The following is a 27,302-nucleotide window of genomic DNA, read 5'->3' as shown; positions in this document are numbered from 1 at the left end:
TTATTAGCTTTTCTTTGCATATTCTTTGTGGCATTATTGTTTGGTAGGAATCGATTTGTTTATGAAAACATCTTATCATAATTATCTTTCCTTTTGTGTTTTTGATTTCAGCGATGCGTAGCTATTAAGCACACAAAATCAGAACAGGTCAGGTTAAATCGAGGTTGATGACGTTGTTAGTGCACTCATGCATAGCATAATACATGTGTAATTGTCTCATTGCATGCAGGGGGATTCCTGACCTGTTTCTACAATGTAATCATCAAATTGTACAGCTTCCATTATTCACAGTTTACAATCACATGGAATTTTGTCACTACGTCTTCTCTTTCTCCCTTTAATATTTTGTCTACATAGTGGGAGATAAATCAAGGCTGCAAGAGAAAATTGTTCGAGCGACAAAGGGGTGATATCTTATTAGTTATAAGTACATGGTCCTTATTGAGGCAGGAATTACCCCCTCCCCTTCTCACACACACAATAACACCTGCACGCTACCATCCAGGCCAATAATAGTGATTGATATAATTTGATAGAACTTGATTCATATCAACAGCAAATATATAAAATGTGATTTATTGTATGCTATTTACCCGAATACAGGCGTCCGCGAGTCATGCGGTATTTTAAGTATTGATCTATACCACGATATGGTATATAAATAAAACCCATTCATTCAGCTAGAGGTGAATTATTGGGTTGTCGATTAAGATGGTTTCCAGCAAAGGTAATATAATCAGTTATGCCATAGTTTCTCATGACAGGGTAACCATTAGTTCGAACACGTTGATAAGGCAGTAGTTTTACTACTGTTCTCAAGATATTCTAGACTTCTTCTTGAGAATTATCATACTGACTACCCATGATAATGAATTTAACATGCCCTGTTAGGACAACCCAGCTCTTAACCTCGGCTATATAAAGAATGTATTTGGGGAGACTAGAGTGTCAGCGTTCATACACAAAAAAAACTTCACTTGTCAGGCCACCCAGTCAAACAAAGCGCTTGTCTAATTACTAACGGTAGAGGAGATTGAACAAATGTCCTAAACAAACATTAGGTTCCTGTTGGGAGTGACTCAGGTCATTTACCCTGCTATTTATCATGTGCAGTTCCGGTTGTTTGTGACCTTTTAAGCTGCCCTGTGTTAGCTAAACAACACATGTACGAACGTGCGGCAGCTGTGTAAGACGTGTGCTGATAAATCCATATTCCTGATTTTTTCTTCTATATTTACTTCTGATGAACAACGAGAATGGACTGTGTATGGAGAGGTAAGTGACCGTTAAAATGGTTTGGTTTATTTTGATAAGGTTTATGTTACTTCATGTGTACATACTGTATCTTCATTGTAATTGTATGTATTATTTTCCAAACATTTCTGTCGTATACAATCAATAGAGTTTAATGAGTGGGGAACACGAAAGGGACGGTTTGTCAGATTGATGTAGGATATGGATAAAGGGGGAGAAAGAGAGATTTATAAAAGTACATTAAAAAGAGGACACACTGAATTACAGACGAGTAAGTAAGATATTTGTCATTAACCAGATAGACATATAGCTTACAATATTAACGTATTTAAATTACGGGAGAGAGAGTTAGAGATCTAGAGCGGAGAGAAAAGAGGAGATCCAGAGAGGAGATATTTTGCAGTATTGATTGAGTGACTTCACACTTCGTAGACAAAGGTTAATTCTCAATTTCAAAGATAGACAGAAAGTCAAAAAATAGACAGAAGAACAAAAACAATTACGTATAAGGAGAGAAGGAGAAGACAGATAGTCAGCGACGATTTAGAATAAAACAATGTGACAGACAAACATTGGATAAGATGTGAATAGGGGATAACGAAAGTAGAACAACTTGTAGATTTCATTAAAGAAAACAGGTCAGGAATTTCCGAGCATGCAGTGAGATAGTTACACATATACAGATCCTGTTTTTCAGGAGTGCACTAACTACGTCATCAACCTAGATTTTATCTGACCTCTTCTTTTTTGGAGTGGTTATTAACAACGATCCACTTCAATTAAAGACACAAAAACCAATCATAACTACAATAACAATGTTTTCAAAAAATATCCAATCTTAAATAACAATAATGACATATGTATGTCAATAATAACAGATACATATAACATTAGAAATAGTTTATCTGACGTTACCTATTTCTCGCGAAGCTGACAAATATCGCACGATTTTGCTGTGAGTCAATGTTTACAAACTACGGCCAGATTCGTTATACATTCTAGTGTAGCCTAATGTAATAAACAGGACAGATATGTGTTTCCTTTCGACACAGAATTTTTAGTGACATATTTCCAAAATATTTTAATTGATATTATGTCAGGTTTATATGAAATAAACAGAAAACATTTCCTCTGTGAACTTTTTAAAATGATTTCAAGGGACGCATCCGTCCAATATGAAATGTAGGTGTCTTTCAAGCTGTTTTTTAATGACTTCTGCGAAAAATATATCCACTTCCTGAAATGTTTTTTCATTTATTTATTTATTAAATGAAAGAAGCAACCTGCAGAATGAAGGACATAACTCTTATATATCAATTCCGAGAGTAATGCAATAAGCACGTCAGATCATTTCTACTCTCATAGGTATCCTCGAAGCATAGGGAGCTAAATAACAGGGGAGCATTGAATTAGTCGCCCAAACCTATTATGCAGTTTAAAAAACTGGTATGTTTTTAATTCTACATCTTCATAATTAAATGATTTATATAATAAGATATTTTAAAAGTTGTCGTAAAGCAGATCAAATGTGAATAAAAATGTCATATACTAATAACGGATTCTAATTTTAGTAATTGTTTATACTTGCACTTATAAGAAAATTTATATGCGTGCACATCGTTCAGTTTACACTGTGGGATATAATCGCAACCACTAACGCACACGGGCTGTATAATGCTAGATTAGTCATGGCTTGTTTACTTTCTTATATTCTCTCATGAACATAACAACGAAATTATTTAGAAAAAAATATATTGTTGTCAAGATAAAGGTAATTTCGGTGATATCCGGATTTCGTGAAATCCATTTGCACCCTATGACATTTAATGCGTCAGGCCTGGAGTTGCCTGATGACTTGAATAAAGTTCAAAGTTTCCAATAGGCGATAGCTACACAGCTATGTTGAAACCTTTAGGTACCCTGCAAAGAACTGTTTACTATATTAACACATGTTTCACAGATACCATATACATGTAAATGTGAATGTCTCCTTTATGATGTTTTTATTTTATGTATTATTACACGACAAACGACTGTAACCCTCTCTAGCTGAGAAGCATACTAATAACTGTCACGCCACTGTTAACATACATATATGTTGTTAGATTTATATAAACCCAACTATTTCCTTGCAATGACACTACAATGGTGGCCTTTCAATGTTTCCGAGTTTCTGCAAACGTAAGTAAAAGCACATACACTGAAACCTCCTTCTAATGCCATCATTTTGCAGGAGAAATTTGGCATCATGAAGGGGTTTAGTGATAACTTGTAGGAAATATATGAATGATCTGCTAAAAAAAGGAGAAAAAAGGACCTTGAAATATGCTGGCGGTGATTGAGGTGGCAAACGAAACGAGGGTATTATATTGAACTGTTAATGTATAACTTTAGCTAGTGTAGATACCATGACGTACCATAACACTTTTACGTTAGCCCTTTTTCATTCGATTCTATGTAAATTTAGTGTATTCCATAAAACTATTGACTTTGTTTTTTTGTATTAACTTTTGATGGAACTGTCTAGCAGCTAGAGAATTATAAAGGGTGTGATGATATCTATTTCATAATCCCTTTCCCTTTTCGTGGTATTTCAACTGTGCTGAACTCATTGGCTAAAACCATTCATACAGCAATAAATATCAATGAATGTAAAACGAAACCAAGTTAAGAATTTTGAAAGCACATAAAATAATACAGGATCAGTTGTTAAATGGAGTATCTTAAAAATTTCCGGAATGTCACTGTATATGGACTTTTTTAGGGAAATATATTAAAACATTATAAACATTTATCACATAATGTACTGTGTTATCCAGTGAATATACCCATGTCATATGTTTTTGCGTATTAACCAATGTAATATGACCTATCAACCATGTGACTGGTTGTAAGTTTCAATTATGACCTCACGCCTAGGACAAGAACATGACGTCATAGACTTAAGCACTGGAGTCAAAATGGCGACTTTTTACATTTCAAGGTAGCATACAATTGTCTTATTACACGAATAAATGCCACAAATCTTGATTATGTGATAAAAATGATCTTACACTCGTTTTCATTTTATATGAAATTTATGAAACTCGTCATACATTTTTTATTTTTTTATTTTTTATCTTAGACTCGTTTCATAAATCACATATGAAATGGAAACGCATGTAAGATCCTGTATATATCAATATACACTTCGATTATTAAAGCACTTAAGCAATATTTTGGTAGCATGAAGCTGGTATGCCAAAATATTTACAAAAACATGTAAAAAATAAGTGGTTATCGATTTGAATGCAGATTTGAATTACATTTATGTAAGTACAACGGATGATTATAGCCTTGTTTCTCAAGCGATCAAATGTATTTATAGATACATAATCATTGTTGTGTGTCCCAAAATCCCGTACTGTGACCTAGGGAAACCAGGGCTTTGGGGGGCGTTCGGCCACGTTGTGGAATAGCTTAATTACCATCTGTTATAGGAGAGTCAAACATCCTGGACGAATTCAAGAAGGATAGAAACAATGACCTCTTCACTTCTGTATTTTAGTGTCTTTGCACAGACGTCATGTACATACCAACTTTTATTTATTCATGTATGTACATATTGAGATGATAATCTTCCTGCTTAATGTATAATGGTGATTATAAACCTTTTTTGTTTATTTTTTTAATTAATAATACTATCCATATGTTGTAAAGCGCTTTAGAGTAGTTTTACAAATTAAATAGGGCGCTATATAAATGTTGTATGTAACTATTATCATTATTATACGTGAAAAAATCTAAATTCGGGAATCTAAAAATGACTACGCTATGGTTTCGTATATAAATACAATTTTAAAATGTTTGTGAGTATTTTGCATACAGCAAAGAAAAATGTAATTACAAATTCTTTTTATCTGCTCGTGTTTACAAAACAATACCGTTTGCTGTTAGCTGCATGAGTAACATGTTGTCTCTGCTTTATTATGTTTGCTATTCAATAAAAGAAATTGTCACACCAGAAACCTATTTGAATATCACCTCAGATTATTATGTATATTTGTGTATTATTGTTATAACATATGGCTCTCAAATCTTTAACTGGGTCATTGGCGATTTTTCCACCAGATAAATCATGAAAGAACAAAATGTTTCACCCAAAGCATTGTTATGATTAGGTTTAAAAACGCATAGCTGTATCCAGATGCAAATGTAACGTGCAGGCTGTCACCCATCCAGCTACTGACTAATCTCAACGCTGCTGAACTAGTGAGCTGATAACCCGGGTTATACCGCATTGATGGAAAACCTAACTTGCCAGTAAGACAGCATTCTTCTCCTCACATTCCTTAGATGTTACACTAAAACACTTATCTCTTAGCCAAGATAATTACAGAGGTAGGTTATATAGAGTATACGTGATAATATGAATATATTCAACTTTGATTTAATCCAAAAATTTGGTTGTCGAATATTGCGTGCAGTTTGTCGCATAAAATGTGGTTTTCACATAAAAGTCAATACATTAAATATGGACGCCAGCTGTCACTTTCTCTCTCGCTCTTACCTAGACACTCCGTATTTCCATACGATGCGGTACACAGGTGTATAATCCTGTTTACCAGACAGGTACAATTATGTGACACAGTCAACAATATGACGTTGTTGTAATTGATTACATTTAGTCCGAGAAAGTACTGATCAGAAAGTCAAAACCAAAAGTACGCATAATTGGACTTAATTATATAGGTGCAGATGCAGATGATACATGTAGCTAATTTATATAGGTGCAGATGCAGATATTAGCTAAGGAGTAGCTAAATGACTCCATGGTTTCTTTAGTCTCAACTGACCAGCTATAAAATTGATTTGTGACGGGTTTAAGGACTTTATGATAGATGATGGCTGTATGCAACGTTATAGTCCTAGGACATGGACTGTATGCATAGCTGGACTTAATTGATATGGGTCTGGGTTATAAATATAACCAAGAAAGGAGATAGTTGAGTGGGGAAACGAGCTACAGATGGCTGGAGACTGCGCTAGAGTACAGCTACAGATGACAGAGACCTATCCTAACACTTGAGATTACCAGAATGTTCAGTCGTGTTTTGTTACAATTATTTTTTGTCTGCCTATCACAAGAATTTCAGTTTAATGGTATTACACCAGATCCGGGTCAGTTTAAGATACACTCTGCGTTGTATGAAAGCAATGATGTACTAGCTAGTTGACAGGCTAACCCTTTTAAGTGAATCCAGGCTAATGGTTCACTTTATCACTCTCTGTAAACAGGATACGTTATCTGCTACACGTTAACTGCGAGCCATTTCAAACTTAAGTCCACTCTAATATTTTTATGGTAATTTATGTAAGCAAAGAAGTAATAATGACTTTATTACTCTACCGTAGTCAGTACTGGAAAATGTTCTTATAGTTCCGTCTTCAAATGTTTTGTTTACAGGAGCAAGTACATAAAGATACCACAAATACAATAAAACACTCAAGACGTGAGATACAATGTACGTAGGCAGATATTGAAATGTAATTTTAGAAGGTTTATAGTGTCTACGTGTCACGAGTTATCTCGATAAACACACCTTGGTTGAAGCTAGTTCCAAGGTTCAGTCTGTAAGAAAGAAAATATATGGTTAACATGAATACATCTTCACTGTGTTTTGAACCGTTGGTTATTCAGCCTTTTTTTCTTTCTATGGTATGTTCAAAAACATCATGGCATTTCAAATTGTGCTTAAGGATGCATTCTTCTGAGGTTTCAATCACGTTCAAGTCTCGTTTTGATCTGGTGTAGCGGGTTTTTGTAATATTTAACAAATTATGATAAAGTTTATTAGCAAACACGCATCTGAAAAATATATCAAAAAACTAGATGCCTGTTGTTTGTAGAACTTTTTTACAATAATTTAAAAGAATTACCAATTTGAAAATGTGTATTAATGTGTATTTCTTGCGCTTCAAAAAAGGCAAACATTTCACCTTTTTTGACACTAGATTGATCACTTAAATTATCATTGTGTCACTATTTTTAATTGTAGTAGGTTCAATTTTGCTGTACAACTTTATATTGTTTAATATGATAAAAATAATATGCAACAAACTGGAAAATTATACATTACTGATATATTCTTTTTACATATTTAGTGTAACTGTAGCACTTTTGATTTTTGACCCCGAAAAAGGTAAAAAAAATATAACACAAATGATAATGGGACAAAAAAAAGAAGCACACGGACCCCCCATTTTTGTCGATGTTTTGGAAAGAGAAACACATTTTCTTTTAACTCATTAAATATTTATAAAAAAAAGTTTAATAGCAGAACTTTTTATATCAAGCGTTTAATCTGCAAAAAATGGTAAAAAAATAGTATTTTTTCATTAGAAAATAGGGGGTAGGGGAAAATATGATAGGCTTTCTGTGTTAAAAGAATAAGATTAAGAAGTTTTATTTCCATAATTTAAAAGAAAAAAATATTTTCATCAATTCTACAAATATTCATACATATATGATATCACACCTGGAAGAAATTGTATGAATTTGTTCTGCAAATGGTCAAACCCCCAAAAACCACTTAAAAGCTCATGTTGTGTTAATTTGGTATCTTTGACCGGTCATAGCACAAAAATGAACACACTGACATTTAGTTTTGTTTGCATTTTCTACTATGCCATAAACTCCTTTTTCCAAAAATCCATATAAGAAAAAAAGTTTAATACAGGAATATTTTGACTTCTCAGAGGTGTACATCTTTAAAGTACTCGGAAATCAAAATCCAGTCTTATAAATGAATGATATCCAATTTACAAAACTTTAAGTAATGATTACTGACCAGAATAATGCATGGTTGGAACAATAGCAATCTAATTAAAATTATATCTTCACATCGCTCCCGTTTACTGATATGTCGCGTTGAAGATCTAACAACATCCCATAAAGGGTCACGTCAGAGGTCAACATGAATGCATTATCGCATTTATAACAAGCCAATCAAAACGCGACATAACTCTTTCATTCAACTAATCAGAAAGCAGGACCTGTAGCATTTAATGCAGACACCTCGTAGCCCAAAATCCACTTTTTCGTCTGGTCCAGTGATAGTTTGAATATTGCGAAGCCTGTCATTGTTTAATTTTAGTTTCAGGTTGTTAAACGTTTTAACGACAACATCACCAGAAGAGGAAGTCTCTCTTATTTCAAAGCAAAATCCACAAATTGTACAAACGTTGTCTTGTAGATAGACACGGCGTGGTGTCATGGGCGCCGCCATTTTCGATGTTCATTTGACACCTCTCGGTCTTTTATCATAGCAAGTGTGTTCCGAAATCATTACATCATCACTTACAGAAATGCGTAAGCTCTCATCTGATTGGTTAATGCAAAGGTCGCCTGAACATGACCCTCTACGGGATGTTGTTAGATCTTCAACGCGACATATCAGTAAACGGGAGCGAGTTGTCTTCAACGTACTTTTATAAATAGTCGCTAGAAACCCCGACATGAAACTTCTTCCAGAGGAATTGAACGGCAATATATATATATTTGACACACTGATCAAACGTCAATTAAACTGAAATATCAAACTCTGATATGAGGAACAATCAGATAAAATTTTATCCCGTCACTCGCACATTAAAATAAAGCAGTTTAGCTGTAATATGTGTAATACGTAAATACGATGATGTGTTGTCACATTATTGGGTAAAACATGGGACGTATGCAAGTCTATCAGTGAACACCGATATGTATTTGTTGGTATTCAGTGCGTGACCATTGTATCATACCTGAGGTTTTTCTCTACCATAGTAAGACTCCAATGGCAGAGGTAGACGAAGCAGACGACAGCATGCTTGGCAAAACGAAGATCTCGCCCCTAAGACGATGGATCAACGAAAACTTCCTGCTAGTGCTCACTTCAGTAGGGATCGTCTTCGGTTTCATTTTAGGATTTGGGATCCGAGAGGTGAACCCCTCTCCCGAGCTTCTGACGTGGATAGGTATGTTTATATATATATCTACGTGTAAGTTACCATGCTCTATTCAGGGGCGCAACTAAGGTATAAATTGTGATGTGTTTTCTAGCGTCGACGGCGATAATGATTCACAACAGGCGGGGCATATTGGACAAAAACATGTTTGACAGAATTTATAATAGTGAGTTTATTTACGTTTTTATGCACCTGCTCGGTTTAAACGAAAATAGCTCACTAGTTAATTTCTAGTAACGGAGGAGAAGCCTGTTAAGTTTTATATTTAATTGATACAGTTGTGGGGTCGCACAACGTTACACGATGTGCGGTGTGCGCACGATGTGTGCACGGTGTGTGAACGGTGTGTGCACGATGGGCGAACGATAAAAAGCTGTACGATCATTGCTTGCGCACATCTGTGTGCACGATGGACGGACGTTGTGCGATAACAATCGTGGTTTGTGTAAATTGAGGAATGCCTTAACAATTTATACGGTTTCGTATTTAAACATATAAACTTGATGTTTACGTTTGTTTCTATATCCTAGCAACATCTATAAACTTATCTTTCTGTCTATCCATTCTATTATTTAGAAATTTTGTTTTCTGTGTTTTTAAACAAACTTAATCGACACACATGTAAAATTACAACACAATCCCGTATACAGGTAAACCACGGAATTAGATTATCTAAGACCGTGGGTAAACATAACCACTTTGTACATGTATCTGTACCGTAGTTTCCTCCCCGCCTGAGGCACTTACGTAACTCGTTTTGTAAGGCCGGGGGTGTGAAAACCAGGTGAAGGGGAGCTATAGGTAAACGAATGCAAATAACAAATACTACTCATTAAGGTCAAACGGTATCGCATATCAGCTCTGTGTGTCAGGCACTGGTCAGGACACTCATCAAATTGTTATTTACCTGTTCTGTTACCTTGTAGCCAAACCCATTCTTGACAGCCTAACGGTCACTGTTATACGGTGTAACACGCATTGTGAAATTGTACAATCTTTATTATTGTGATGAGAAATTACAGATATATACACAGTGTACATTATCGCATACGAGCCTTCCATATTTTTGTCATTCCGTAATTTTGATCTACAAATGATACCAAATCGCACAGTTGTGCGGAGAAAAACTCACAACGGTGCGAACGATTGCTAAATCGCACAGTTGTGCGCACCATGTGTGGACGGTGTGCGGACGTTGTGCGAACGATGTATGCACGGTGTGCGCACGCTATTTTTGGTGCGTTGTGCGGTCCCACAACTGTATGATATATGCCAATCGACGCTTTTATATTCTCCTTTAAATATGATGGCTTTGGTTATTATATGACGCCTGATATCCTTCATGAATAGGGTTAAAATAGTTTTATTAGCGAGCCGCAATATTTCATACATATATGTATACTTTACCTGTGCATTTCATTCATGTATGTGAATAAATGTACTAACTTGAAACGCGTATGGCTTGATCTTGGAGTATATCAGCTGTTAATTGATTTTGCCAATGGCATCAAGGTATGAAGACATCCTATGTACTCTTGTTAAACATATGTAATACCTGTGTTTCACTATTACAGGTATGCCGGGAGAACTCTTTATAAGGATGTTAAAGTTGATGATTATACCTCTCATTGCCAGTAGCGTAATTGCAGGTAGGTTAGTTTTTTTTTACATACCTGGTGAATCTTACCTTATTGATACAGACTAGTATCAGGCCATGCAACAAAAATTCATTATTTCAAATGGTGATAAAATAATATAATGTATTTCCCCAATGGCATTATTCCGTTATCAGCGTTGTTTTGTCCGCCATTAAGTTCGGCTAAAGTTTTAAGGAAGTACATTGAACATGAATAAGGGGTAATGCTGAATAAAGTTCTGCAGTAAATATGATATGCATATGAAGAACGATTGTAAATAAAGCAATATCACATATGTATGTTGTATTGCGTACCTGTTACTTACATGTAGCTGTATTATAGTGAAACAAACTATTTTCAGGTCGTGCGGTACAAGGTTCCATATGTAACAATTTGATCGCCCAAGTAGTAGTTCTACCCCGGATAATGCCGAGTAATGCTGTACAATGCATTTAAAAACTATTTTTATTCCGTTATAAAAGCAATTTGACATCTAAGTGTATCTTAAGTCTCAGATTGAAGTTATAGTAAATGGAAGTAACGAGTTAACGCTACTGACATTGATATGGCATGGCAGGAAATTTTGCCTTTTCATGCGGCACGAATTTCGGGGAAAATATTCAAATACACTGTGTTAGCAAATATTGTCATTGAACAGAATGTATGCAATAACGATCTGTGTTAAAAAATGTATACATGTAATAACAATCGAAATTGACAACTGCGGTCAATTGCTTTTTTAATACTTTTTTGGTGATCGTGTGACGGAGTGGATAGCGCACTAGTCTTTCTCCAAGACAGCTAGGCTTTGATTTCTCGAACGGACGTGCAAATGTTTGTGGTCACCTGCTCGATCACGTGGGTCTTCTCCGGTTTGTTGGCTTCCTCCCACAATAAATACCTTATTCGCGTTTCTACCGGAGCCAACAAGAGTGGATACTATAAGTACCTTGTGTCATAACTGTTGTAAAATATATACAGTTTGTATACTTTCAGGAGACGATTAGCACATTCGTTTAAATTCCAGTTTACATTTACAGATTTGATATCATTCAAATAATATGATTGAACTTTCACAATGAAAATCGTTTGAATAATCTATCGATGTATAGCATGTTTATTTTCCAGTGGACGGGTATCGAATCATTGAGTTTTGACGTCACATTTGTAAAGTCAATCTTAGGGTGAAGCCTGACGGTTTGGCTCATTGAGCACAAATCAATCGCTCACATTCACACAATAAAGAACGTACGTTTTCGTATCATGTTAGCCGATTGCAGACATACTAAAAATACCAAATAGAATTGGGGGGTTTTCCTATCAATCACGAATTACAAATTCGATATTAAACCAATACCTGTAATTGAAATATAATTTAAAAAAAAAAATTTCATATAAAAAATATGTATATGTTTATATTTTAATATATTTATGTTTATATATTCAAACCTTCGTTACAGCAACTGCCTCACTGGACGCCAAGTCTAATGGCCGGATAAGTCTAGTGGCTTTTATTTTCATCACCGTAACAAATGTCCTTGCATGTGTCATCGCCATCGTCCTTGCCCTCATAATGAAACCAGGTACATTAATTTTTACTTTGTAACTTTTGAATATGAAAACATGTTAAAATTACAGGCTTTTATTTACATTAGGACATACACTGGTTAATATTATATAACTTACTGCATTTATAGAACCTGGTTTTGAATTATCACAAATTGCTAAATGACACACAAACAGTACGAAATATGCATCAATCTCTTTGCATATCCATACTCTTCATACTTTCCCTATGTGTTCCAAACTTACCAAAATTTCTTGGTAGTTATAGATGTATACAAATACATACAGGAAGGGTTTACTTTGAAGCAAGAGATATCACGATTTACCTAACCATCGTCGCAAATAAAAACATTTAATACAGCCACATGATCAATTGTAATTAACTGAACCGTATATAAGCGAAACAGGTGAAAGATGTTTTTAAAGATCTGTGTACGAAAGCAATATATCATGACTTTAGTCTAAAGCTTCTTTATTTATTCTGGGACCTAAACGTGGATATTTTCTTTAATTGTTGGTATCTAACGAACATCCCGGAACGACTTTGATCCTGGAAAAACATAGATAACTGTAAAATAATGAAAGATGGTACATGTGGACATTTATTCGGTATTCATCTATAACATATCATAAATAAATTCATATGTTTAGAGGTGATATACTCTGTATCTGGTAAAGTTAGGGGGCGTACCTCATTACTTCAGTTTGATGGAAAGGTGAAGTACAGAAATCTTCGACTATTAATGTATAATCTATGCGTTACAACGTATATAAGCCACTTGTTGAGTGGCTTGCATTGATATATACATGTATATGTTGATCCTGTAAACTTTAATGACCAGGATGTTGTCATATTTTATTATGATTTTTCTACCAAGGTGTTGGAGTGACTTTTGTGACAACAGAAACGAAATCTACTGCTGTTGTGGAAACATCGGATGTTTTTGCAGATTTACTTCGGTAAACTTTGAACATCTGCCTTTATGACATTTGTATTTGCAATATATAAAGAAAGTGGTACTAAAATATGTATATTTCACGTTTTGTTTCATATTATGCATGCATGTACGTCGTCAGCTCGGGATTTCTTTTCACGGATGAAAAGTTACGTTTTTTTAATTTCCACGATTTATTGCAAATAGAACAAACATTTTTATTATTTCAATCAACCAAAATTAAGTGTATATATCTCTGTTAGATTGTTTGTTTTTGTTGTGTATACTATACGATGCACCTTTGTTTACGTTTCGTATAATCGATATACTCTTATTAATTAAAGCATTAAGGATCCTCGTACCACTTCAAACACTGTAAATAAACATTGAAAAACGTTTTTTACCAACATAACTATAGCGCTGATAAATCATTTATGGAAGGGAAACCACATTATCTTTCGGAAACTTTTATGATAAAATGAAGATGAAATAAACAAACAAAATATTATAAACAACAACGTCTCTTGGTGTAAAAATACAGCGGGGCAGGACCAAACCCTTGACTTTACGTCGTTGTACTATTGCTCTAACCGACTGAGCTACCTCTTCAACGGGAAGTGTCCTGGGCCAGCTGTACTTTAGTAATTAAGGGGAGGTTATGGTAGACAACACAGCGCAGTGGGGAAGAGATCCTTAAAGTCAGTCTTCGACAGTCGTCACTTTGTTTAACATTTTTTGTCTTTTTCTTTATTTCAGAAATATAATGCCAGACAATATTGTGGATATGACGTTCCAACAAACAATTACTCAAAATGAAGTCACGTATGAAACCTTAATAAAGAATACTACTAACGGCACTGTTAAGGAGACTGTTAAAAAACTGAACAAAACCGTCGGCAAAACGTCAGGCACTAACTTACTCGGTACGTATTGGCCTTTCATACAAAAAAAGTCTAGTATGACCTATTATAAATGGTGGCATAACATAAATTCGGTACTGAAATTTAAGCAAACCAATACCCAGCCCAAATATTATTTGTGCAAGTTAACTGAATATGAATATAAAATTATCGTGAACATCGGAAGGTCGTAGTTGATATGGAGACAGGGTGCTCACCATTTTGTAATTCCAGACGTCATAATTATACTACGGTCCACAAACGAAATATGATCAGACGCTTTTGAGAATATAAACACTTTGTCAAACAAATCATCACAGTTCTGCCGTTTATATTTCTTTCATTTACTTTAGTATTAGACATGATTTGCTTACTTCATTTGGTACTTCTCATTACGTATTTTCCAATTCCATGCATTATCTTGAGCTATCAATATATTTGTTTACGAATGTTCTCTTTGATGGCTTTTGGTCTATTGTTTTCTTTTTCCAATTTTAAGACAATGAATTTTTGATATTGCTTACGTATACTTTGCTGTAAAATTGTGAAATTAAATATGATTCGTTGTTACATAACTTCCTACTTCAGGTATCATTATGACATGTATGCTGATGGGAATAGCTCTAAGCAAAGCAGACGAGAAAGGAAAACCAGTTTTAGACCTTTTTGAGTCGTTGGCAGACATCTTTCTGACGATACTGCGTTGGTTATTGTGGTAAATTGGCGTTAAACTTATCAGAAGCAGACAATTCGGCTACATGTTTCAAGTTTATTCAATATAGTACTTATGTGTTTGTCAATACATACAAAGTACATAATTTAGATGAACAATTAAGCAATAACTATGCAAGAAATACAACATTTCTTGCTAACAAACACAAGTAAGGTATTCCTTGCAAACCTATGTATGAAGCTATTAGTAAATTTATTATTTATTATTTTAATCTTTTGTTTTTTGTTTTGTAAATATAGTGGATTTTCAAACAAATGTGGATTACGAAAACAGACATTTAGATTTTCTACGGTCTCTGTATTGGTACAATTTGAAAAAATAATTGTGATAATCAGTGCTGATAAATCAATTGTTACTTGTTATCCAAAACTTTACCTGCTAATGTTGTGGAGTCCTTTATACTACTAAATCCTCGATATTCAGGCGTTACGTTCGGCTCTCTGTACCCCTGTAATATGTCATAGCAAAATTAAAGGCACTCCAGTCATTAGATTGGTCTCGGGTAAAGAAACCTGATCAATCACTCGGCTGATACCTGTCCTTTGAAGTTCACAGAGGAGCGACGCCCGACTGCATAGCTGTTAAGTGACCGCAAGATTCACATCAAAGAATCAAACTAGTCTTCTTGTCTCATCCACAAGGTGGCGAACACTGAGCCTTTGATTTTGCTATGATATATTCCAGGGGTGCAGAGAGCGAAAGTGAACGTAACTCCTGGATATCGAGAACGATACTACTATGTCTGATTCTTATTGTTACAGGTTCACACCCTTGGGGATCCTGAGTTTGATCGCGGCGTCTGTGGCTTCTATAACGCAACTTGAAGAGATGTTTCGAGCCTTGGGGATGTTTGTTGGCGTAGTCACGTTGGGGATAGCTGTACATCAGTTAATTCTTATGCCTCTCATATTTTTTGTTTCGACTCGTCGGAATCCGTACAGATTTGCCGTACAAATTGGTAAAGCGTGGATGATTGGGCTTGCCTCAACGAGTACGTAAGTAAAAATACACTTTGTAACTGTTATAGCTGACAATGTATTGAACTGTTGTCAATTGGTTTCCTTGATATATAAAGTCCATGACGTGACAAAAACAAGAATTCGAGTTGATGAGTTCAGCGATTAAGAGCTATACGCGTTTTTGCATGTCGTTTTGTTACATGTATGCTAACATGTTAACATTTTGAGGATTTAAAAACTACAATTAACAGTAAAGGATTATTATTATTCCATTAATATGAGTAACGTTCATTAAAAAGCGGAATACGTTTCCTCTCTTGGAACACTGACTCTATTGTCCTTGTTTTATCCACGTTTCAAAATTATCTTTGTATATAATTTGCCTTAGTTCACCGGTTTTTAGTTCAAAACACCTTGTTTCTCAAATATTAGCCAACTGCGGCACTCTTCTCTAGATGGGTGATTCACGCTTCGTCTTGTTTAATGAAGAACACATTTTTATTTTATATATAACAATAAAAGATGTGTATTTCAGTGAATATGTGTTACATGTATAAAGACCTTTAGAAGTGTTATTGTTTCTCAGATCCATATAACACTTCGTCCCGGTCAGTATCGCTTTCTCAGGTCCATATAACGTTTCGTCCCGGTCAGTATCGCTTTCGTAGGTCCATATAACCAAACGATGCATTGCGATTATAACAGTCAATCAACAAAATGTCCTTTGCTATGTAAAGAACTTATGCTATAAAATTTCAACCGTGTGTTAAGCAGTTACCGTTTATTCCACATGCTCTTAATTAGGTTTTGGATTGGGTTTTATCACAAATATAGTTTAGAAAATGTAATAGCAATGCCATATGAATGGTAAGTGTCAATTGGATAACCAAACTGTCAACAATATATTTCAGATCGTATATTGAGTCTTTCTCCATGCTAAATACATTTGGCTATCTTACAGTGCAGTGGCCATTCCAGAGATGTTGTCTGCGTGCGAGGATGACCAGAAGGTTGACAAAAGGGTCAGTCGGTTTGTAATCCCTTTTTGTGTGACACTGAACGCCGACGGTAGCGCCCTCTTTATAACGGCGGCAGCCATCTTTGTGGCCAACATAACTGGAGTCAATATTAGTTTGGGTGATATTCTCATTATAGGGTAAGTAACTCGTACAAACTCTGATGCAACTTTGAATTCCAATTTGGAAAATAGTGTCTACAACCTAGTCAAATAGATAAATGTTATTTACATATTTAAAATCTCTAACTAAACATTTGACTTCATTTTGATCCAAAATACCACGAGAAGTATACAAAACATCGTAGGCAAATAAATATCAACTTGAAATCGAAATGTTCAGCATTTAACGAGGACAAAATACAAATAATGTAGCTCTGCTTATATCATTTTTATTTCAACTTCAGCATTTTAACCGCCATTTGTTCAATGGCGTTACCTTCGATACCTAGCTCCAGTATCGTTACCTTGGTGATGATATTGACATCCATGAACATACCAGCCGATTCTATTTCTCTCCTGTTTGCTGTTGAGTGGTTTTTGTAAGTATTTTTGTAAGTCGGTGGAACAGTGAAATAAAGGTATTGAATAATTTTAGGTATTTGAAGAGAAGTAACGATGAATGGAAAGTTTTTGCCATTATCTTAATATACACATAAGTTTAATCGTGTATATTGATGTATGTTGCAACAGCGTCTAAGGGAATATAGAACGATTAAAATCAAAGGTATCATAATCAACCGGTTATTAAGATCTGAAACTGTTTCAGATTTGTATTGATACTATAAACGATGTGTCAAAATATAAAACGGACATTTTCTTTCAAAAAAGAAATCATTAATCATTCTGGTCACATTTATTTGTTTGTTTGTATTCGTGTTATGATTAATATCATTAGAAGAAACTAATAGATAACAATGAACGGATAACTGAACTATAAGTATGAACATATGATCACACTGTTTGTAAAACTGTAATAAGATAGTAAACATGTAACATACGAATATAGCCTTAGGTTGATAACATTGCCAGGTTTTTATTTAATTTACTTTGGCAATAGCCTTTGATTTAGTCTACTTTGGCAATAGCCTTTGATTTAGTCTCGTTTGGCCATAGTCTTTGATGAAGTCGAATTTTGCCGAATTCTTTGATTTAATCTTTTTAAACCATTGTGTTTGATTCAGTCTACTTTGGCAATAGCATTTGATTTAGTCTACTTAGGCCTAAGTCTTTGATTTAGTCTACTGTGGCCAATAATTAAGTTTACTTCAGCAATAGTCTTCGATTTAATCTACTTTAGCAATAGTCATTGATTTAGTCTACTTTTGCCATAGATTTTTTATATAGTCTACTTTGGCAACAGTCTTTGATTAAATCTACTTTGACAATAGTCTTCGATATAGTCTACTTTGACAATAGCTTTTGATTAAGTCTACTCTGGCAATAGTTTTTGATTAAATCGACTTTGGCGATAGTCTTGGATTAAATCTACGTTGTTAATAGTCTTTGATTAAGTCTACTTTGTCAATAGTGTTTGATTTTGACTACTTTGGAAATAGTCTTTGATTAAGTTTCTTTGGCGAAAACCTTTGATTTAGTCTACTTTGGTAATAGCCTTTGATTTAGTCTACTTTAGCAATAACATTTGATTTATTCTTCGTAGGCCGAAGTATTTGATTAAATCTACTTTAGCCGTTGTCTTAGATTTATTTTTTCGGCTAAAGTCTTTGATTATGTCTACTTAAGCCATTGTCTTATATTTATCCTTTTTCGGCTAAAGTCTTTGATTAAGTCTACTTTAGCCATTGTCTTAGATTTATTCTTTTTCGGCTAAAGTCTTTGATTAAGTCTATTTTAGCCATTGTCTTAGATGTATTCTTTTTCGGCTAAAGTATTCAATTAAGTCTACTTTGGCTATAGTCTTTGCTTTAGCTTCTTTGGTCATTGTCTTTGATTTAGTCTTCTTTGGTCATTGTCTGTGATTTAGTCTTCTTTGGTCATTGTCTTTGATTTAGTCTTCTTGGGTCACTGTCTTTGATTTAGTCTTCTTTGGTCATTGTCTTTGATTTAGTCTTCTTTGGTCATTGTTTTTGATTTATTCTTCTTTGGTCATTGCTTTGATTTAGTCTTCTTTGGTCATTGTCTTTGATTTAGTCTTCCTCGGTCATTGTCTGCGATTTAGTCTTCTTTGGTCATTGTCTTTGATTTAGTCTTCTTTGGTCATTGTCTTTGATTTAGTCTTCTTTGGTCATTGCTTTGATTTAGTCTTCTTTGGTCATCGTCTTTGATTTAGTCTTTTTTGGTCATTGTCCTTGATTTAGTCTTCTTTGGTCATTGTCTGTGATTTAGTCTTCTCTGGTCATTGTCTTTGATTTAGTCTTCTCTGGTCATTGTCTTTGAATAAGTCTTCTTTGGCTATAGACGGATCCCTGTCTCACTGAAAGCAAAACACTAGACTAGACAATTCTGCTGTATTTTCCTTGCATACATTAGCCTTCCCGTAGTAACTTTGTTTTGGATTAACCTAAAGCGACTGTTTAAGATAAAACCGTTCACCAAATAGTCCTGTTGGTTAGAGCGGCAGTATGATTATCGTATCCTGAGATCCTCCCGAATTCTAATTCTGAACACTGTTGTTGATTTGTTTATCTACACTTTCAAGTTTCTGCAAGGTTTGGTAATTTTTTCAGAAAGTGTTTTCTACCAAAGCTGTGAAAAATATCCTATGTGAAGATACAAGTTTTGACTATGGAACCAATCATTTAACCAATTAACTAAGTAGCAATTCGTCATGCGAGTACATGTGAATGTTTAAGCGTTGCCTGCACTGTATGATATGTTTCATGTATTTCGTTCTTGTTGCAGAGACCGAATCCGTACAACAAGCAATTTAGTGAGCCACACCCACTGCGTTGTGGTGACATACCATTTCTGTAAGAACGCCCTGGAAAAGTTCGATATATCGGAAAAGAAAAGTAATCAGGAAAAACAGGCAGCCATAGACGTAGTGATCGATGACAATATACACCATTTGAATTAAATACCTCGGCAGTAATAAACAGGCGAAAGAATATCCAAAGTTTCCAATAATGTGTTTGCTTTAGCGCTGTTGCTATTAGCAAAATATCATTTATGATGCAGTGGTCCCAAAGAACAGATGATTAGAGTTGTATCCAGAATTGTACAAATGAAGATGTCTTTTATTATTTTGTCAGGTCTATAATTCAGCTTTCTTACACAATCCATACAGAACCTTATTTTTTATCATAGCACAAACAATGTGTGTAAAGATAAATATAAACAGTTTTTCTTATGAAATCATACATCTAACGTCCCGATGTTACGACATCGTGGCTATTGTTGTATTATTCTGGCGTTACCATGCATAGTATCCCGAGATTTTACGCATACAATATACCACTACTTCGCATGGTGATCAAATGCGTATAGTATACTAAGCTATTTCATAGAGTTAATAGAATATGACACTTGTTCTAAAGTATAGTCCCATGTAGTTTCTACAATGTGGGTTTTAAAAGAAATTTAATTCTAACTAAAAGTCGATTCAACAAGGTCTAGATATGAACATTCCGATATATTCAAAGTACATTCATAGATGGCGAACGCACAACTCCGGAGACCATGCTGGTTATTGCATTACTAACTTTATTAGTGAAGAGTTACTTCCGGTGTTCCGGTTGGGTACATACTAAAGGACTGATTATATCAGATGGACATTACAAAGACCATTGGAAAAGTGCGACGAAAATACGACCATATGTTCCGGAAGGGTAAACATATTTTGCTCTATCAATTATCAACAATATCCGGCATGTAAATGAAGGACCACATCTACGTAAGTCACGTCCTCAAAATGAAAACAAGGGAACTAAAAACGATGCAAGGCACCATCGACAATCATATCATATTGGAGGCTCGGTGGTCTAGTGGTAGGACGTTGGGCTTTTGACCTAAGTGTTGCGGGTTCTAGTTACGGTACGGCACTGTGTTGTATCTTTGAGCAAGATCCGTTCCTCCGCTTGGTCCAGTCTACACAGCTGTAGATGTGGTTGGGCAGTGCTTGAATTGTAGAATGCTAGCTGTGAGCGCCGAAATGGCAGCACCGGTTGTTGAAAAGGTATTGGCTGGTTTCAAAGGCCTTATAACCACGGACAATAATGTGTGAACCGGTTTGAGACGACCTAGGCTCTACGTTGTGATAAATTAGCGGTATATAAAAAAACTCGACTTATTATTATTATTAATTATTATATATCATTCAAAGAAAAAACAGAATTCCTTGTTAGACCACAAACACTAACCCATAGTCTTTATCAACCCAACGCAAATTAGCTTACAGAATTACCGTACATGGATGTGTGTGTCCAGACGGCATTTGTGGAATGCTTTTGCTGGTGTGAACATTACAAAAGTGTCGTTAAATCATTATATGTTAAAGCTCTGTTCATTCACGCATATTGAACTAAACCTACCCATATCTTATTGCTACTCTCTCGGGACTAGATATCAACCAATTATAAATACATACTCGAATCATTTAAGGTACCAACTACAACTTTTTTTAATTTAATATCATGCATTGAATTCTAAGCAACTTTCTTTAATCACAACTACTATCATATTATTATATACTATATATACAGCGAATAAGCATTACAGAAGATATCATTCTGCTTATAAATTAGCAACTTTACTCAAAATCAATATGGTTTTTTTTTAAGTCATAAAGGTTTTTAATTGGAAAATCTTGAATCTCCAGCAATATGTAATATAATCTTTGTCAAAACTTTTTCCTTTTTCAAATGTTATCGTGAACATATTAAACGTCAATGATGTCTTCTTATCGTTCTATTATATTGCGTGATAAGAAACGCCTGGTCCTACATATGTTGGTTAACGTCAACACGTCAAATAGGAAACTATTGAATGAATATATATTCTATGTCTAAAACTGGCAAAAGCAAATTAAAAATCCATTTTTACACGTTTGGCTTAAACTTATAAATAATCATCAATATTACACAGGCAATTTTCCAAATCGTGATTGTGTTTTAAGCATGGTTGAAGAATATGGAAGGCCATCAGGTTCATCATTGGGGCGATCCCCGCACCAAGTAAAGCTGATGTGTTTGAAAGATCTTGAGAACCTAAATGTATTTTTCCATGATGGTAAATACAGATTTTATACAGTTTCATATAGCACAATTATGTTTTTTATCCATGACTAGTTCGATTATATGCTATGTCACATTCAAAATTTGTCAAAACAATAATTTATTGATTTAAAAAGTCAATACAACATGTTCACATTTGATGAAATAGTTTTGAAATAATACCAATACACTAGCTTATGAGGGAAAGTTTAAAAAATATTAAACATAATCCAATTAAATGAAGTAAAGGGTTTTTAACCAATCAAATTTAGGTTTACTACACGACACAGGTATATATGATTGTGTTCTTGTGAAAATAAGGCCAATACTGTTTTTTGAGAGGTTATATCCGGATATCACTGGATTTGACTCCGGATCCAGTTTTGGAAATGTATTTGGAAGTCTTCAAATGTTATGTGGTGTCACCTCTGTTCCTGTACTTTTGTAGTCATATCTGGTTCCCAGTTTGTTCTCGTGATGCTCACTTATATCATTAGACATTCTCCTGCCCATGTCTGACGCGTAACAAGCATACACAGGGTCACGAAAACATTGACACAATAATATTACAATAATACAATGCCCGGCTGTAGTAATATCGTGCTTTTAGTAATGCGTGATTGCAGTAATGTCTGACTGATGCTGGGTGTCAGTAGTGCCCGGCTGTAGTAAAATATGGCTGTTAGTGATGCTGTGTGTCAGTATTGCCCGGCTGTAGTAACGTCTGGCTGTCAGTGATGTCGGGTGAAAGCAAATTGCAATGCCCGGCTGAAGTAAAGTCTTGCTTTAAGTAATGCCTGATTGTAGAAATGTCTGACTGTTAGTGATGCTGGGTGTCAGTAGTGCCCGGCTGTAGTTAAATCTGGGTGTTAGTAATAATAAATAAATTCTTTTATTTAGACAGGGTAACATATTTAGATTTTCATCTAGTTTACAATATGGCCCTGTAAAACACATTATATATACATACATAAAACAACAGCACATCACGCATACAGAGACATATGACATACAATAAAATAGAAAAAGTAGTTAAATAATACAATACATTATTAAGACAACTTATTGTATTGTATCACTAAATATCTAAATTGCATTTAGAACATTAGAAAATATTACAGCATATTACAAGTCAATACATACATATATTTATCACAGGGTGATATAAGGATTACCTCAGGAAATTATAATAAACAGAATCATAGGGATAATTTCAAATATTGTACTTTAAAATATACATATAGTATATACCATATAATACTCGGTTTCCAAGTGATTGGGAATCCCCTACCTACTAGGTCCGCCGGTAACACATGATATTCATGATCTAGTATTTTTAAAATAATTGGCAAGATATGCCTTTTTAAAAGCCATAACATTTGTTGTAGTTCGTATGGTTTCTTCCAAAGTATTCCATAAAATAGTACAAGTGTATCTAAAAGAATTTTTGTAAAAACTTGTTCTACACTTGGGGATATAGAGCTGATTCATTGCAGAAGACCTTGTGGTTCTTGTGGAAATCTGGGTTAGATAGGTAAATAAATTTTGTTTTGAAAATCCTGGAGCCTGGTCGTTAAGGATTTTATAAGTAAGAACACATTTTCTAAAAGTGTAAAAATCGTGAATAGGCATCCAGTTTAAAGTCTTTAAAAGTAACGATGTTGGTGTACGAATTTCTCTTATATTTAAAATTACTCTTGCTGCTCTCTTTTGAAGTTTAAATATTCTTTCCTTAAGGGACACATTTGTAGCGTTGCTCCATACTGAAGAACAATACATAAAATGAGGTAAAACAATAGTCGTATACACCATTTTGGACATTTCTTGGGACATGATCTTTCTGATTCGTTTTAACACTCCAATTTTCTTTGATAATTTCTTACATACATAATCAATATGTACATTCCATGATAAACAGCTGTCAATAAAAACTCCCAGCAGTTTGGCATTGTGTACAGTTTCAATAATTATATCACCCACTTTGACACGCATCTGTCTGTGTTTTGATAATTTTTGTGATGAGCCAATCAGCATGCATTGGGTTTTTGTTAGATTTACACTCATTGTATTATTGGTCATCCACTCACTTGCTAATTCAAGGTCAACTTTTAATTTTTCTTCGACATCATCAACTGCATCACCTTTTACACCCTGTGATGTGTCGTCAGCGTACATTACAACTGATGAATGTTTCAAATATGTTGGATAGTCATTCATATGCAAGATAATAAATAGTGTATATAAAATATACATTCGGTAAACTTGAGTCAAATTTACGTCCAATTTCAACACCAATGTTACAATAATAATCGTTAAATGCATTTGCGATATCGATTGTTTCTGTAACATTTTCTCCATTTACATTTAGACATGGGGCGTTGCATGCTTTAGAGGACGGTTAAAATTCTTTTATTTTCTTCCATATATCTTTGGAGTTTTTAGAACATTGTAACATCGCTTCATCCAAGTAGTTACGTTTAGTTTGTTTTGTTTTTGGTCACGACCCTGTTTCGGGCTGCCTTGTACAAGTCCCAGTCCGTATCTAACTTGGATTTTCTTGCTTGTTCATGTAAATTGTCACGTGTGTGCATTTTACTTACTACATCATCATTAATCCATTTTTCGGATTTTGCACTGACACGTTTTTCTGTTAGTAGTATTTTTTTGTCGGCAACACCATAAAACAACTCTTTAAAAGAGTGCCATGAATCGTCAATGCAGTCAAACACCTCGATAACAGACCATGGCACCTGTGCCATGTGTGCTTTAAATTCGTAGACATTAATTTTCTTAAAACTTCTATATTTAATGTTAATATGATCACTTTTGGTATGAGCAAAGTTTACTTTTCTTACAGCATACACTAAGTGATGATCGTGTATTCCTAACGGGATAACGCCGGCCTCTCTGCAGGAAAACGAGTCCGAGGTATATATATGGTCGATTAATGTTTCTGAGGTTGTTGTCTCCCTGGTCGGAGATGTAATGTTCTGATGTAAACTTTACACATTCATTTGGGTTTTAAGCATGTTGGTTTTCAGTTCGTCTATATTAAAATCACCCATGACAATTAATGGTTGGTCAGGTGCTGAAACATTTTCTATGATCTGGTCAAATTGAGGGAACCAGTCAACTTTTTCACTGGGAGGCCTGTATACTGAAACACATCGTATACTTGACGAGTTCGTTTGATTTATTTTTAAAACCAAAACCTCCATTCCGTCCACGATAGACGAGCTCTCATCCACAACGGTCAGTGAGTCCTCTACATAAACAATAACTCCGCCGCCATGTTTATTTCGATATCTACGGTACGCCGAGTATCCATGTACGGAAATATCCTGTAGATCCGTAGAACTATCAAGTTTACTTTCAGTTAATGCCAATACATGAAATTTTCTTTTTCTAAAAAGTATCTTGATTTGGTCAAGTTTATTTGATAGACCGCATGTATTTAAGTGGGCAAATTTCATCCTCTTTGGAAGATTTTCGATATACTTATCCGAGGAAACATGAAAGTCATAATTCCTGGAGAAATTTTCGACACATTTGTTACAAATCCATTCTAAGACTGTATTGATTTCAATACTATCAGCAGTGTTCAAACAGCTACTGTGGTATACCGTTGTGCACCCAATACAGGTAAATGCTGACTCGGTTGATTGCACATTCATTTCACATAGGCAACAGTCTACAGTGCACGTGGTCACCCCAGGTCCAGGATTCATACTCACGTCGTTTGACATAACGATATACAGTAGACACAGAAAACGAATAGTGTTCACACTCCTACCTGTGTGCTTCTGTCATTTAGGGAATTCCATTCAAAAATGTTCTTCGTACTATTTCGGTACCATAGCACTTTATCACTTTGTCCAGAATCGGGAAATATTTGTCTGGTGACATATTAGTGATGTCTGCTAGTTCATACTGGTATAATTCACTTTAAAGTGATGATGTGTGTCAGTAGTGCCCGGCTGTAGTCAAATCTGGCTGTCAGTGATGTTGGGTATAAACAATGCCCGGCTGTAGTAATGTCTTGCTATTAGTGATGCCCGGCTGTAGTAATGTATGGCTGGTAGCGATGCTGGGTGTCAGTAGTGCCCGACTGTAGCATTGTCTGGCTGTTAATGATGCCAGGCTGTAGTAATGTCTGGCAGTTAGTGATGCCAGACTGTTAGTGATGTTCGGCTGTAGTAAAGTCTGTCTGACAGTGATGCCTGTCTGTAGTATTGTCTGGCTGTTGGTGATGTCAAGCTGTAGTATTGTCTGGCTGTTAGTGTTGTCCAGCTGTAGTATTGTCTGGATGTGAGCGATATTCAGCTGTTAGTGATGACCGGCTGTAGTAAAGCCGGACTGACATTGATACCCAGCTGTAAATTTAGTATTGTCTGGCTGTTAGTGATGCCCAGCTGTACTATTGTCTGTCTGTGAGCTATACCCAGCTGCTAGTGATGTTCGGCTGTAATAAAGTCTGACTGTCAGTGTAGCCCGACTATAGTATCGTCTAGCTGCCAGTGATGCCCGGCTTTAGGAATGTCTGGCGTCTAGCGATGACCGGCTGTAGCAATGTCTTGTTGTCAGTGATTCCTGACTCTAGTAATGTCTGGCTGTCAGTGATGCCCGACATTAGTATTGTCTAGCTGTCAGTGATACATGACTATAGTATTGTCTAGCTGTCAGTGATGCCGGACAAAAGTATTGTCTTGCTGTCAGTGATGCCCGACAATAGTATTGTCTGACTGTCAGGGATGCCCGACTATAGTATTGTCTAGCTGTCAGTGATGCCCGACTATAGCAATGTCAGGCTGCCAGTGATGCCCGGCTTTAGGAATGTCTGATTGTAAGTGATGCCCGACTATAGTGTCTAGCTGTCAGTGATGCCCGACAAAAGTAATGTCTGGCTGTCAATGATGCCCGACAATAGTATTGTCTAGCTGTCAGTGATGCCCGACAATAGCATTGTCTGGCTGCCAGTGATGCCCGGCTTCAGGAATGTCTGACTGTTAGTGATGCTCGACTATAGTATTGTCTAGCTGCCAGTGATGCCCGGCTTTAGGAATGTCTGACTGTTAGTGATGCCCGACTATAGTATTGTCTAGCTGCCAGTGATGCCCGGATGTCAGTGATGCCCGAGTGTTATA

General features: G+C 35.3%; 1 protein-coding gene across 1 annotated transcript; it reads left to right on the top strand.

The window, feature by feature from the left end:
* Positions 1–1,124: 1,124 nt before the first annotated feature.
* LOC110454704 (excitatory amino acid transporter-like) lies at positions 1,125–21,843 on the top strand. The gene is made up of 11 exons (XM_021504356.1): positions 1,125–1,275; positions 9,059–9,249; positions 10,815–10,889; positions 12,338–12,460; positions 13,322–13,403; positions 14,135–14,301; positions 14,866–14,992; positions 15,772–16,005; positions 16,931–17,125; positions 17,392–17,526; positions 19,850–21,843. The coding sequence occupies exons 1-11, from the start codon at positions 1,244–1,246 to the stop codon at positions 20,022–20,024; spliced, it is 1,536 nt and encodes a 511-aa protein (XP_021360031.1). The 5' UTR covers positions 1,125–1,243; the 3' UTR covers positions 20,025–21,843.
* The last annotated feature ends 5,459 nt before the right edge of the window (positions 21,844–27,302 follow it).

Source organism: Mizuhopecten yessoensis, unplaced genomic scaffold (assembly GCF_002113885.1).
Source record: "Mizuhopecten yessoensis strain PY_sf001 unplaced genomic scaffold, ASM211388v2 scaffold8035, whole genome shotgun sequence".
NCBI lineage: Eukaryota > Metazoa > Mollusca > Bivalvia > Pectinida > Pectinidae > Mizuhopecten > Mizuhopecten yessoensis.
This window is presented reverse-complemented; position numbering and strand designations above follow the sequence as displayed.